The sequence below is a fragment of the Hypomesus transpacificus genome, chromosome 26 (assembly GCF_021917145.1).
Source record: "Hypomesus transpacificus isolate Combined female chromosome 26, fHypTra1, whole genome shotgun sequence".
NCBI classification, from domain to species: Eukaryota; Metazoa; Chordata; class Actinopteri; order Osmeriformes; family Osmeridae; genus Hypomesus; species Hypomesus transpacificus.
In genome coordinates, this window is record NC_061085.1 from 7,344,319 (window position 1) to 7,358,335 (window position 14,017).

Sequence of the window (14,017 nt, forward strand, 5' to 3'; positions counted from 1 at the left end):
GGCACTTTGTTCAATCATTTTATATGATGTATTATATATTTTTCTCCTGAAAAGTAACAGGTTTGGAAGTCAAAGGTTTCCAGATTTTTTTTTTTTGAATTTTCTAACGATACTTGGACAGTGGCTCTGGTGAAAGAAACCTGGCATTGAGTTGGAGAGAACAGCTACTCGGCATAGTTAACTTGCAGCAGGAAAATAACTAATTTCATCATCTTTCCTCCCCAGATTTGGGAAGGATCTTTTTATACCCCTCCCCAAACTACTCACACAACTCTGGGGACTTCCCCCTATGAATACTGTGCACTCCCCTCTCTCACACAGCCACACACAAACAGATTCATACACTGAAGAATTTGGTTTTAGACCTGTTCACAAGTCGTGTACACACTGGGACACCCTCCCCTGGGAGTCCATGTTCCTAGTTCCACTTCCACCTGTACCAAGACTAAGACATGTCCCTGAATGTCAGTCAGATGGCTGAGCGGTGAGGGAGTCGGGCTAGTAATCAGAAGGTTGCCGGATCGATTCCCCACCGTGTCAAATGACGTTGTGTCCTTGGGCAAGGCACTTCACCCTACTTGCCTCGGGGGGAATGTCCCTGTACTTACTGTAAGTCGCTCTGGAAAAGAGTGTCTGCTAAATGACTAAAATGAAGGACAGCACTGTGTCCACAGGAGGCTAAAATAACCATACGTTGAAATATCCTTCCACACTAGACTCATTCAACAGTTAATAATACAGAGAAAGTTACACATTTATACTTCAAAGTTTAACCACAGAGTTACATTTCGTTTAATGTTTCATGATCGAGTACAATTCATGATTGCCTAATACAAAAAAAAACTAGAACTACAATCCGGAACTACAGGTTATTTTGACACAGCAGAGTCAACGGAGTCTCATTCTATTGTTTGTTGAACGTCACCCCAGTGCATGCTGGGAGACTTGGTCCAGGAGGCGGAGGTGAAACGAGGTCAGGCGGCTCAAGACCTCCTCCAGCGTGTCAGGACGGGTCAGGATACACAGTCTTGGTGGGGAAAACAAAGGTTGTCACAGGAACCAAAACACACACACATACACACTACAGTCTCATACCTGAGGTGATAACTGCCCTCTCTCTGCCCATGTTCACTCCCTGCTCCTACGCACACACCCTCCTCCTCCAGTAACAGGTGACTGTACAACACATCTACCTCCACTTGCAATGCCTACGCACACAAAAAAGGATACAACAGAAAAGGATACAAACATTGTTTTGAGTCAGTGACGTGTTTTTGTCATCCCACTTCGTAATCTGCAGCTCAGTTTCCTAATTGATGTACGGTATCAGGGTATAAAGGGATGACATCGAGCATGGCTGGAAAACTAGTAAGGGTGTGTGTGTTTGTTCTCACCATTGCCTGTGCCATCAGTGCAGGGGGAGGGCTCAGTTTGGGGTAGAGAGAGACACCTCCCATTACTGGCTGACAGCTCACACCTGGCAGACCAATCAGACACTCCCAAGCCTGTTGAGCATTCTGGGCCAGAGTGTTCCGATTGGAGAGAACCTCCTTGGTGGAAAACAAGAGTTCAATCAGTCTTTTCGGTCATAAGTTCCTTCTAGGTTTAGTCTGAACACTTGATATCAAACATGAATAAACAAAGCAACAAGCCAAAGTTGTGTTACTCAAGTCACAATAGGTACAGGTATAGGGAGTCAAGGGCTGAGAGGTTGTGTCCTTGGGCAAAGCACTTCACCCTACTTGCCTCGGGGAAATACCCTGTACTTACTGTAAGTCGCTCTGGATAAGAGCGTCTGCTAAATGACTAAATGTAATGTAAATGCACAACATGGATATGACCTGAAACGAACTCAGTTTCAAGTCAATGTGACACTTTCATATTGATGTTTGCTTATGGTGTAACTGCCAAGCGTGTGACCACGTCACCTGTTTGTACGTGCCGTAGGACACCTCGCCAGGCTCAGGGGGACGGACCATAACCTCCAGAGCCAGCTGTCCTGGAACCGGGGCGCAGATGTCACAACAGAATAGTGTCTCAGCAAACAGCATCACATCTGGGTCCACGTTAACCAGCTCCATGTAACCCGCCCGCAGGCCACACCTAAACACAGGGAGAAACCACACAGACACAAACATTTACATTTTAGCCATTTAGCAGACGCTCTTATCCAGAGCGACTCGCAGTAAGTACAGGGACATCCCCCCCCCGTGGCAAGTAGGGTGAAGTGCCGTGCCCAAGGACACAACGTCATTTTGCACGGCCAGGAATCGAACCGGTGACCTTCTGATTACTAGTCCGATTCTCTAACCGCTCAGCCACCTGACTCAAACACAACAATACAGATGATTACAACAGATTCTAAAGTTGTTCTTCCCTGGATTACCAGAGCTTAGATTTACTGACTGTGGTTGAGTTCATGTTATGTATTCCATTGAAAGGAACTGTTTGAAAATATTATCACCATTAGTTAATCATTTCCCAGAGTCCAAACACTGGACACTGTTTAATGTCTGGCCTACAAATGGGTTACTGCAGGCCGGCCAACTCACTCTCCCAGGACGCTTTTGGATAAGGAGTGGAAGGAGGCCATCTGGACCGTCTTGGAGTACTGTCTGCCCATCTCAAACAGAACCCTCTTATAGGACACAAAATCTCTGCCCTTTCCATACACACTGTCCTGGTACACCTATAGGGCAGAGAAAGGACAGAGGGGTGGCGGGGTTGAGAATGAAAGGGTGTGGGGGAGTCGGGGGTTGAACGTCCAGAGGGGCATGGGACTGGGGTGATGAATGATGCATGACTGTGTGACACTGCGACACTGCGAAGGAACACAAAGCAAACTTGTACTGCAAGTAATGCAAGCTGGCTCCAAAAGGTGCATTTGGGTCAATTTGGAAATTGTCATTTACCTCGTCAACCAATAGGAAAAGTTTTTCCTCAGCAGCAAATTGAATCACTTCCTCGATTGATTGCCTGCTCTGCACATGACCTACAGTATTAAAGCAAATAACTGGACAATGTAGGTCAACGGGAAATACAGTAGATAGAGTCATAGCCAGCCTCATCATCATGTGAAAGACAGACAACAAATTGATATGGATTTAGAATATCACAGTAGCCTACCTGTGGGATTGCCTGGGTTGCTGATGTAAATGGCTCTGGGGTGACAGCGCCCCCTAGCATGTTGGAGTGCCCAGTGAAGCTGATCCACCTCCAGGGCCCAGCCCTGTTCTTCATGGAGGGGGTACGGCACCAGGCAGACCCCCGCCACATCCAGCACCATGGGAAGCGTGCGGGGCCAGGGCTGGGGGGCTAAAACACCTGTCTGGGACAGCCCCTCACCCCTGGCCAGAAGCTTGAGGACCACCTGCCGAGCAGATTCATCTATGGATGATGAGCTGTTTCTTCGATATTCTCATGAGCAAAAGGAGTCTAAATGTCTGCGTGTGTAACTGTGTCAGGGCATTGTGCTTTCACTGAGAAGCATCTCTGCTTGGTCTCACCGTCAGGGCTTGCTGAGAGCCAGCAGAGATGAAGATGTTCTGGGAGTGTGAAGGCACGCCAGCATCTCGACGGGTGATGAACTCTGCGACGCTGCTCTGGACATGAAGTAGGCCAGCGGAGTCTGAGTAAGAACCTGCCAACGAAGAAGACAGATTGACCAAATGGATTTTTCGGGACATACGGAATGTTCTGCCGCCGTAAAGTGTGGTTCACTGCTCGTGTTGTCAACATTCTTCCTTGGGATTTCACAAATCGAAATAAAGTCTGACGGGAAGAGTCTGAATTGTGTAGGAGCAGAGCATCAAACCTTCTGTTTCACAATTGTTGCACGAATCATGTTGATACAAAGGTTATGGGATGTGCAAAGATCGCATGTCGTGGAAACCCATCCGCTTTAAAGTACAGCCTTCCCCATCGCAGCGGGTGCAAAGAATCAAAGGTCTGTCCCTGGACTTTACATTAACAGGGAGAGATCTGTTGGAGGGTGACGCAAGGGGCTAGGATGAGAATTTCAGAGGTGTTTCAACATCAAGTCTTTCAACTCACCCACGCTGCCTCCATCACAGCCTCTCAGCAAGTCCTGGACTCTCTTCCTGGCATCTTGAGGAAGACTGTCACCATACAGGAGCTCTGGGTACAGACACCCAGCCAAGACCTGGGTCATGACACACACACATACACATGTAATACACACACACATACAGTACACACACATGTAATACACACAGCACAGTATATATACACATATAATACACACAGACACACAGTAGTACTTCCACAAACGTACTCCCGAACACACACGCATCCCATCTACAGTTTAAGAGATGGAGAGAAAGACAGACGGACAAATAGCTAGACAGACAGACGAATGGATGGATGTTGGGAGTCAGGTGGCTGAGCGGTTAGGGAATCGGGCTAGTAATCTGAAGGTCGCCAGTTCAAAATGACGTTGTGTCCTTGGGCAAGACATTTCACCCTACTTGCCTCGGGGGAATGTCCCTGAACTTACTGTAAGTCGCTCTGGATAAGAGCGTCTGCTAAATGACTAAATGTAATGTAGAGTGCGTCAGAATGATACTCTACCTGTCGAACAAAAGAGAAAGGTTTCATCCCTGCCCTATGGGAGTCATCTGAGCTGACGTCAATCACTTTTTGGAATGGTTTTCGTTCTACCTGCAGAGAGTACAGACTTAGGCAGGTGGACCAGATGTTTGTTTGTATGTTTAACATTAGAGAACCTCAACATAAATGTCAATCACCACTCGAAAGTGAGCGGTTCATTTTCACTGATTACCAATGTTGAATTCAAACAATATATATTCTTGTAATCACTGAAACAATCATTAGACTACAGACAGGTGTGTGTCTGAGTGATTTACCTTCAGTGTGGCCCACTTCTGCAGAGACTCCTGGGGTGACACTCTGGGCTCCCCCATCCTGGATTTCACGTCCTGAACGAAACTCATCCTGATGGATGGCTCGCTGACTAACATTGACTGACTGATACTATGGGGACATGAACTTCAAACCAAAGTCCCAACCAAGCCCTACCCCTAGCCCTTCCTAATCCAATGACTTTATCCAGTCAGGTAGTAGGAATGTGTAAGCGCTGAAAATGACTGATGAAAAGGGCGTGCTGACCATCTAACAGAGGGAGTTAAAGACTCTTGAAAATGATTGAGACCTGAGAGTCACATAGTGGTTTAATCTTAAAGAACTGTTGTTTATCTAAGAATTACAGTTTACCCTCAGGTTAAAATATTTTAATGGGCCGCAGTTAAAAATTGTTTTATTAAAAAGTACGTAATGACTTGCAGTGAATCATTGCCCAAATCCCAGTGAATGGCCAGGTACAGTACTGTGCAACCAACATAGTTATAGATGGATTTGATACTCAAAGCCACTGCTCAGGAAAAATACTTTGAGAAAAACGTATCATTTCAGAATTGTTTTAGTATTCATAAAAATGTTTTAGCCCCCATATTTTTACCAGAAAATTATTTAAACTATTGCAACAAGAAAATTGTTTTAGTCCTCTACATACTGTCGAAATTTAGGAAATTATCCAAGCGCACACAAACAATGAGGACAGCTTCTTGTAAACTAGCCGTTAGTTCCACTAAATAGCACGTATGTAACCAGTTAGAATATTCTTTATTACAATTAAACATGTTGCTGATATACACAATATCAGACACCACACAATAACTTTGGAAGTAAATATGTTTAATTGAGATTTCACAGAGAGCCATGTGAAACAAAACAATCATCATATTTACATTCAAATGTTGTCAAAAAGTTACAAACCACAGTCAGCTAGTGTAATCATGATCCATAGTCCATCAAACTGATTTATAAAAACGGATATAATACGACAGGTGTACCATTACTGCACATAGTGTTTTACGAACACCTAGTAGAAAGAAAAAAGAAACTAGATATATGAAATATGTCTGGTGTTGTCATGTACTCAACCCTAACTCTGTCACTCTTTTAAAACCTAGAACAGCAGTATGACTGGAAGAGCCAGCAGGAGGGAGAGAGACAGGCCCCCCATACCACTAGCTCTGTTGCACCAACTTTTATCACAACAGGTAGAGTTGGCAGATAGTCTGTCACAGTAATTACTGGACACGCATCCCCTAAGAGTGGAATTTATACCTGTGAGAGAAAGAACATTCTAGAACGTTGCTGGGCAATGACTGACTTGACCAAGGATAGGCAGGCAAGCAATGAATTCAGTGCAACAAAATTTGAACTCACCCTCGGTTTCGATGAAGCAGCGGTTTTCAATGCCAACACATTCTATAACTTTTTGGTTGCACACAGTGTCGTTCTCACTTTTACAGGTGAAGCAATGTAGTCCGTTTGGTTTTTCACTGGGGGCTGGAAAACAGGTTACACTTATAGAACCTCATACTAAAGTCAATGCTACTTCCTTGTCCGAGACGTCATTATATATATATATATATATTCTTACCAGGGAAGGTTTCATTATTACATCCTGTGGTGTTGCAGCACAGAGAGTTACTAGCAGTACGGAAGTCACCAAAGTTTAATGAGACCCTCTCCATGTGGTCTAGTTTGGGACAAGCGCGTTGATCTTGACAATCCTTTGACACCGTGATAGCATCACCAGGATTTACTTAAGGAGAGAAATTGACAAACAAAGAATATTAAATATTCATGTCTCTCCCAACATGACGAAAAACTTGGAAGTTGTTTTCAGACATAATGTCCATTGACCTACATGGGGGTTTCCGAAAAGATGTGGAGGTTGAGCACACATTCCCTCCGTCACACTCCATCAACTTTATTTTTGTACATTTTGCATCCTCACATGAGAAACAGTGTAGCATGTCCACTGTGAAAAAACAAAGACACAGACCTTAGCAAATGTCATCAATTCAGAAGGTTCTGTCTTTGTTACTTCAGCTTTTTCTCTAGAGGACTGAAGTCAGCATGTCCACGTGCATGTTAACGGCACCATTCTTTTTCACAATTGTCTCAAACATCATGACAAAAAAAACATTGTTACCTGTGCTGACCAGGATGAAAGTGATGGAAAGAGCTAGAATGAGCTTCATCTTGCTGATCAGAAGAGCGTTCGTCCAGCTGTGGACTAAGTTCAAGTTTATTGTCATATGTACAGGACACAGGTAAACAAGTACAATGAGAAGCTTTGTGCCGCTGAACTACCTACAACAGTGCAATTTTGAATAAATAAATAGGTAGTAGCGGATAGTAATAACAATAAAAGATAAAAGATAAGATAACTAGAGAGGGTACAATTTCTGGGGAAATTGTGGGGTGTGCTTGCGTCGGTTACAGATGGGTGCGTTTTTTTTTACTTAAATTTTACAAATCATATTTAGGTAATTTAAATAAGTTTGCATACTTATTATATATAAAGTTTGCATGGATTATAAAGTTTATGTTTGTTGCTGCTCATTTACACTTCTAAGATATTAAGAGTGTATAATAAAACATTGTTCTCTTTTCACTTCCCTGAGATTATTCTCAAACCTTGCAAGAGGGGATGGTGATAGTCTGTCAGTGGCAGCCTCACATAGTTGAAACAGTTGCATGAAAAGGAAGAAATTGGGCAATCCTGTGTAAAAATTGTCCTAACCTATGTGACTTAAACCTCCCCTGAAGTTTTTTCCCTTCTAGTGATATTTTTAAGCATGTACTTATATTGCATTCATTCATTAAGAACACACTTTGAAACAAGCTGATTCTAACGTTTTCACTGGCAGTATCTCAGCTGGAATCCCTATTCCAACATTACCATATGCAAACCAAAAATGTGCCTCCAAAAACGAAAATGAGCTTGAAATTATTTTGGGGAAAACTGGCTAATAGAACAAGTTTACTGGAAGCAATACTTGACAGTGACAACATCCCTGGTCTGAAGACTCGGCGCTCATGTGACCGGCTATCTACGTTGTAAGTAAGGAAAAGCGCATTCAACTTTGTCAGCTTCTCTTATACTCCCTCTATATTAGCCTCTCTCAATCCTGGTCATTGATCCTGGTCCCTGGGTCATTTGTAGGCATTTGCAGCCATTTGTTGTCACAGCCACAGCCGTGCCCCCCTCCTGCCTTGGCTCCAGCCCCATCCCGAACCCCGACTCCAGCCTCGGTCCTGCCCTGGGCCCCTGCCTCGATCCTGCCCTGTGCCCCTGCCTTATCCTGAGGTTGTTCCACCGTGCGCCTGGACGAACAAGGTTGCTCCACCCAGCACCCAGACCACCAAGGCTGTTCCTGCCGGGGAGTCTCGGCCGCCTGCCGCCAGTATACAGCCCCGGTCCTGCCCTCTACCCCAGGCTCATTCCTGCCCTGTGCCCCAACCTCGTTCCTGCCCTGTGCCCCAGCCTCGTTCCTGCCCTGTGCCCCAACCTCGTTCCTGCCCTGTGCCCCAACCTTGTTCCTGCCCTGTGCCCCAGCCTTGTTCCTGCCCTGTGCCCCAACCTCGTTCCTGCCCTGTGCCCCAACCTCGTTCCTGCCCTGTGCCCCAGCCTCGTTCCTGCCCTGTGCCCCAGCCTTGTTCCTGCCCTGTGCCCCAACCTCGTTCCTGCCCTGTGCCCCAGCCTTGTTCCTGCCCTGTGCCCCAGCCTCGGTCCTGCCCTGTGCTCTACCCACCTGCTCCGCCCGAGGACTTCTGGCTGCTGCCTGCCACGTTGCCCGCGCTTCCAGGCGCCCCTTCGTCCGCGCTTCCAGGCACCCCCTCGTCCGCGCTCCCAGGCGCCCCCTGTCCCCTGTGCCCGTCCCCTGTGCCCGTCCTGCCCCCGGGTGGTTCCCTGGATCTGCTCCTGCCTCCGGATCGACCCCCGGACCTGCGCCGACCCTCTGCCCGGCCTCCGGATCGACCCCCGGACCTGCGCCGACCCTCTGCCCGGCCTCCGGATCGACCCCCGGACCTGCCCCGACCCTCTGCCCTGCCTCCGGATCGACCCCCGGACCTGCGCCGACCCTCTGCCCTGCCTCCGGATCGACCCCCGGACCTGCGCCGACCCTCTGCCCTGCCTCCGGGTCGACCTCCGGACCTGCCCCGACCCTCTGCCCTGCCTTGTGGGACATTCGGTGACCATGGGCGGCGCTAGGGAGGGGCTAGCAGGTGCTTCAACACCCCCAAGAAAGACCAAAGCACCCCGATAGCACCCCCTAAAATATTGCTCATTTAGTAATAGTACTCAGGCCCGGAGTGGCCATCGAGAAAATCGGGAGAATTCCTGGTGGGGCGCTCTACCCGCTCATAATTTTGGCCGGCAGATCGCCTGCTTTCTCTTTGTTTTTCACACATTGAATAAAACTATGTGTTAAGTTACTGTGTGAAAGTTTCTTAAGTGATTGTCTGATAAGTAAGCTACACTAGCTTTTAATCTAAATAAGCGCATGATCAGACCGTGCATTAAAAAGTGCAGTTTTCAGTTGTCGTGCATGCTCTCTTTCTCAAACACAAGTGCGTGTACATTGTTTTCATGGAGACAACCCTAAACCATCATTTATTGTTGTGGAGGGAGTTAGCAAGATTAAGCTAATGCAAAAGAATAAAAAGTAATGTGTAAGTGCTGAAAATGACTGATGAAAAGTGAGATGTTGACCACCTAACAGAGGGAGTTAGTCTGAAAATGACTTACAGCTGAGAGTCATGCAATGGTTTAATTTTTAAGAGCTGTTGTTTATCTGAGAATGACAGTTTACCCTCAGGTTAAACTATTTAAAAAGACAGCATCACGTGGGTTGGAGTTTCTTACAAAATGAAAAAGAGTAAAAAAATTTTTGTAAACAACTTTCCCCAAATCCAGGGGCCTGTTCCATAAAGGCCGGTCAAAAAAGCTAAACTTAAAGTCTTAAACCAGACTTGAATAAGTTTAATTAGTCAAGCAGGGCTTAAGTGGTTCCATAAAGGACAATTTCAGCTCACGCAATCCTACTAATTCAAGTCAGATTTAAGTAGTCTTAATAAGCGAATTGCGCGTGCACCCTATTCTTAAGCAGCCCGAGAGGTAAAACATGGTTCATACAATCCACCACGGCAAAAGCAATGCACACGGCCATGTGACTTCTTCCAGAAAGAACATTCCCTTTAAATCGTGTACCATGACAGCTCCCTCATTCACCTCTTCAATCAAAATAAAATGACACACCATGATTGACGTCGTGAACGATAGGTTACGTAGGTCGAGGACCCTTTTAGACCTTTACTTCACTGATTAAAAAACACCTCTAAACTCATCTAAATTGGCTTTTTTGACATTGTTTAAAATAAATAGCCTTCTATCAATCAATACATTATCCAGTCGCCTAACTTTTTAACATGGTTTTTGTGTCGGGGAAATGGAGGGCGGATTTAGGTTTGTTTTGCAATTGTAGGCTACTGTTAACAATTATAGCCTATTGCTATGATAATTATACTCGGATAATTTAGATTGAGATATAGGCCTGCCTGATGCCTAAACATTTGAAATCACAAACTAACATCCATGCATTTAACGGCTATGGTGTGTAGCCTATCAAAGCATTGTTCATCATTGTTTAATGCGTTAGGCTAAATGTTGTAGCCTATGTAGGCTATTTACGTTGATTTTTTATCAATGTTGAACATATTGAACTGATGAGAATAAGAAAATAAGAATATACATGGTAAATCATCGTTTTCCCGTTGGGTCAGTGTAACAGGAACGTCTGGTTAAGCACCAAGTCACGCTAAGCCTGACAGTTAGTCTGACCCTGACCAGACTAGTTTCGCAGCCTAAATCGCCATAGTAACCGAGTTCAAACTACGTTGAGCTAGCTTTATGGAACCGAATGAACAATAAATGAGTCCGACTAACTGACATAAGTCTGGCTTATTTGGTAAACTCGCTTTATGGAACAGGCTTCTTGTGAATGGTGTGCAACCAACATAGTTATAGAAAGATTTGAAAGTCAAAGCTACTGCTTAGGAAAAATACTTTGAGAAAAAGGTATTATTTCAGATTTATCTTTGTATTCATAAAAATGTTTCAACCCCCATATTTTGACTTGAAATGTATTTAAACTATTGCAACAAGAAGAAAAAAATTGTCCAAATGTAGTAAATTATCCAAACGCACACAAACAATCAGGACAGCTTCTTGTAGCCTAGCCGTTTGTTCAACTAAATAGCACAATGTTACCAGTTAGAACATTGTTAATTTCAATTAAACATGTTGCTCATATATACACAATATCAGACACCACACAACTTTGGAAGCAAATATGTTCAATTTAGATTTCACAGAATGACATGAAACTGTCACGGTGTGTAGTTGGGTAGGACCCATACGTGGGCGAGTAGTGAGGCGTTGTGTCAAAACAAAGGGGTTTATTTTCAAAAACGGGAAACAGACAGGGTACTCAGAGTAACAAGGGTAAGGACAAGACGTTGGCTGTGTCTACTACCGCGCACTTTATTAAGTACACTGCAATACAGTGCCCTGCAAAACAGTGCACTTACATATTCAGTGCACTCTGTCGCTGATAAGTGCTGTCTCAAATGGAACACTGCTACGTTAAACACTTGGTGGAAGTAACGGACTCAAATCTGCTCGCCACACCCGCAAAACTTGCCAAAATGAACGCGCTTCCCCACTCAAGTGGAAAAAGCTGCCGAAAGGGCTCCTCCTTTTCCGCTACGTAGCTAAGATGGCGCCCGTTTAGGGCGAGTAGTGTCCATCGTTGTACACTGTTTTTTTGGACCGTTTGCAGTGCGCCATCCTGGTACTTTCAGTGCACTGAATTATTCTGGTTTTGTGATTGAAGCGCCCTAAGCACTGAAAGTCAGTGATCGAAGTGCACAAGTGCGCGGTAGTAGACACAGCCAAAGACTGGACACAAAACAGGAACCTTAATACACAGAACCAAACAAGACACAGGTGGACATGATAAGACTAACGAGTACTGAAACCACTGAACGAGACCCAGGTAAAGACAATGACAGACACGGAAGCACTTAGGGCAGGCCAAAACCAAAAACGGGGGCACGGCTGTGGCCGTGACAGAAACAAAACAATCATCATGTTTACATTCATATTTTGTCAAAACGTTACAAACCACAGTCAGCTAGTGTAATCATGATACATAGTCCATTAAACTGATTTATAAAAACGGATGAAAAAAGATAGGTGCACAATTAGGCTACTGCACATAGTGTTTTACGAACACCTAGTAAAAAGAAAAAAGAAACTAGATATATGAAATATGTCTGGTGTTGTCATGTACTCAACCCTAACTCTGTCACTGTTTTAAAACCTTGTGGCTTGTCTGACTTCAGGAAGTCTTCTAGAACAGCAGTAGTATGACTGGAAGAGCCAGCAGGAGGGAGAGAGACAGGCCCCCCATACCACTAGCTCTGTTACACCGACATCCTTTACAACAGGTAGAGTTGGCAGATAGTCTGTCACAGTAATTACTGGACACGCATCCCCGAAGAGTGGAATTTATACCTGTGAGATAAAGAACATTCTAGAACGTTACTGGGCAATGACTGACTTGACCAAGGATAGGCAGGCAAGCATTGAATTCAGTGCAACAAAGTTGAACTCACCCTCGGTTTCGATGAAGCAGCGGTCTTCAATGCCAACACATTCTATAACCTTTTGGTCGCATACAGTGTCGTCCTCACTTTTACAGGTGAAGCAATGTAGTCCGTTTGGTTTGTCACTGGGGGCTGGAAAACAGGTTACACTTATAGAACCTCATACTAAAGTCAATGCTACTTCCTTGACCGAGAAGTCATTATATATATATTCTTACCAGAAAGGGTTTCATTATTACATCCTGTGGTGTTGCAGCAGAGAAAAGTAGTAGCAGCACGAACGTAACCCATGTTTAGTGAGATCTTGTATATGTGGTCTAGTTTGGGACAAGCTCTGAAATCGTTGACTTGATCTCGACAACCCTTTAACACCATGTTAGTATTGGGGACCCCCCCGTCCTGGGAAAAATGTGATTTGTCCCCCCCAATAAATCCCTGTAAACATAAGGAAATGTCAATAATATGAATAATATACATTTACCTTAATACAATGTAGGCTTTGTGTTACAGCAGTAATTTTGGTGTCCCCCTCAGGAATTGTTCTTGAGAAAAATAATATAAAGTCATATAACTGTCCCTCAAAAAATGTATAGCAGATTTTCGCCACTGCATGATAGGAACACCAGGATTTACTTAAGGAGAGAAATTGACACACAAAGAATATTAAATACTCATGTCTTTCCCAACATGACGAAAAACGTGTAAGTTGTTTTTCAGACATATTGCCCATTAACCTACTTGGGGGTTTCTGAAAATATGTGGACGTTGAGCACACATTCCCTTCACCACACTCCATCAACTTGAATTTTGTACATCTTGCATCGTCACACGAGAAACACTGTAGCATGTCCACTGCGAAAAAACAAGGACACAGACCTTAGCAAATGTCATCAATCCAGAAGGTTCTGTCTTTGTTACTTCAGCTTTTTCTGTAGAGGACTGAAGTCAGCATGTCTACATGCCTGTGAATGGCACCTTTCATTTTCATACATCATGATGTTCTCATAAACATGAGAAAAAAAAACTTTGTTACCTGTGCTGACCAGGGTGAAAGTGATGGAGAAAGCTAGAATGAGCTTCATCTTGCTGATCAGAAGAGTGTTCGTCCAACTGTGGACTAAACACTTCAATTCACTGCTTTGGTGACTTGTTCAGTTGGTCGGATGGCCGATGATGGTTGTGTGTGTATGTAAGTGCCTCAACATTACATTACAGTGCTTCTGTAGGTGTGCGTCACACTGGACGGCATCCAATGATCAAATACTCAAATCATTAGTCAAGGTCAATGATGGTGAGCCAGAGATTAATGTACTAACTCCTGTATCTTATCACTTAGTCAAACACCTGGCACTGATGTCGACAGCACCATGGCATTTAGCCGGATCATAAGGAAGGTCAAGGACTCCCTCACATGACTAAGAAAAATATGAGAAGGTACAAAACACCC

General features: G+C 44.6%; 1 protein-coding gene and 2 long non-coding RNA genes across 6 annotated transcripts; all 3 read right to left on the reverse strand.

The window, feature by feature from the left end:
• Positions 1 to 776: 776 nt before the first annotated feature.
• On the reverse strand, positions 777 to 5,035 carry LOC124487436 (alanine aminotransferase 2-like). Of its 2 annotated transcripts, XM_047049783.1 has the most exons (11): positions 4,887 to 5,035; positions 4,591 to 4,680; positions 4,054 to 4,162; positions 3,507 to 3,640; positions 3,127 to 3,370; positions 2,913 to 2,992; positions 2,553 to 2,689; positions 1,929 to 2,103; positions 1,395 to 1,550; positions 1,096 to 1,208; positions 777 to 1,027 (listed from the first exon to the last, which is right to left on the reverse strand). In XM_047049783.1, exons 1-11 carry the CDS (start codon positions 4,998 to 5,000, stop codon positions 922 to 924), a joined length of 1,458 nt encoding a protein of 485 aa, XP_046905739.1. In that variant the 5' UTR covers positions 5,001 to 5,035; the 3' UTR covers positions 777 to 921. The 2 variants fall into 2 exon arrangements, with proteins under 2 accessions (XP_046905739.1, XP_046905740.1); XM_047049784.1 differs by lacking the exon at positions 777 to 1,027 and having other exon boundaries at positions 1,106 to 1,309.
• A 684-nt stretch (positions 5,036 to 5,719) lies between these two features.
• Positions 5,720 to 6,625, reverse strand: LOC124487456. The gene is made up of 3 exons (XR_006958382.1): positions 6,488 to 6,625; positions 6,271 to 6,393; positions 5,720 to 6,168 (listed from the first exon to the last, which is right to left on the reverse strand). It is a non-coding gene; the product is annotated as an uncharacterized LOC124487456 (long non-coding RNA).
• A 5,218-nt stretch (positions 6,626 to 11,843) lies between these two features.
• On the reverse strand, positions 11,844 to 13,746 carry LOC124487491. Of its 3 annotated transcripts, none has more exons than XR_006958393.1 (5): positions 13,604 to 13,746; positions 13,309 to 13,422; positions 12,789 to 13,005; positions 12,580 to 12,702; positions 11,844 to 12,478 (listed from the first exon to the last, which is right to left on the reverse strand). It is a non-coding gene; the product is annotated as an uncharacterized LOC124487491 (long non-coding RNA). The 3 variants fall into 3 exon arrangements; XR_006958392.1 differs by lacking the exon at positions 12,789 to 13,005 and adding an exon at positions 13,052 to 13,112; XR_006958394.1 differs by lacking the exons at positions 11,844 to 12,478; positions 12,580 to 12,702; positions 12,789 to 13,005 and adding an exon at positions 13,127 to 13,202.
• Between the last annotated feature and the right edge of the window lie 271 nt (positions 13,747 to 14,017).

Coding starts and splice junctions, on each gene's coding strand:
- LOC124487436 (XM_047049783.1), bottom strand. CDS start 5,000: ATGTTAGTCAGCGAGCCATCCATCAGGATGAGTTTCGTTCAGGACGTG. Junction 4,163..4,590: donor CTTTCTCTTTTGTTCGACAG/GTAGAGTATCAT, acceptor GTCATGACCCAG/GTCTTGGCTGGGTGTCTGTA. Junction 2,690..2,912: donor TTTTCCTATTGGTTGACGAG/GTAAATGACAAT, acceptor TCTGCCCTATAG/GTGTACCAGGACAGTGTGTA.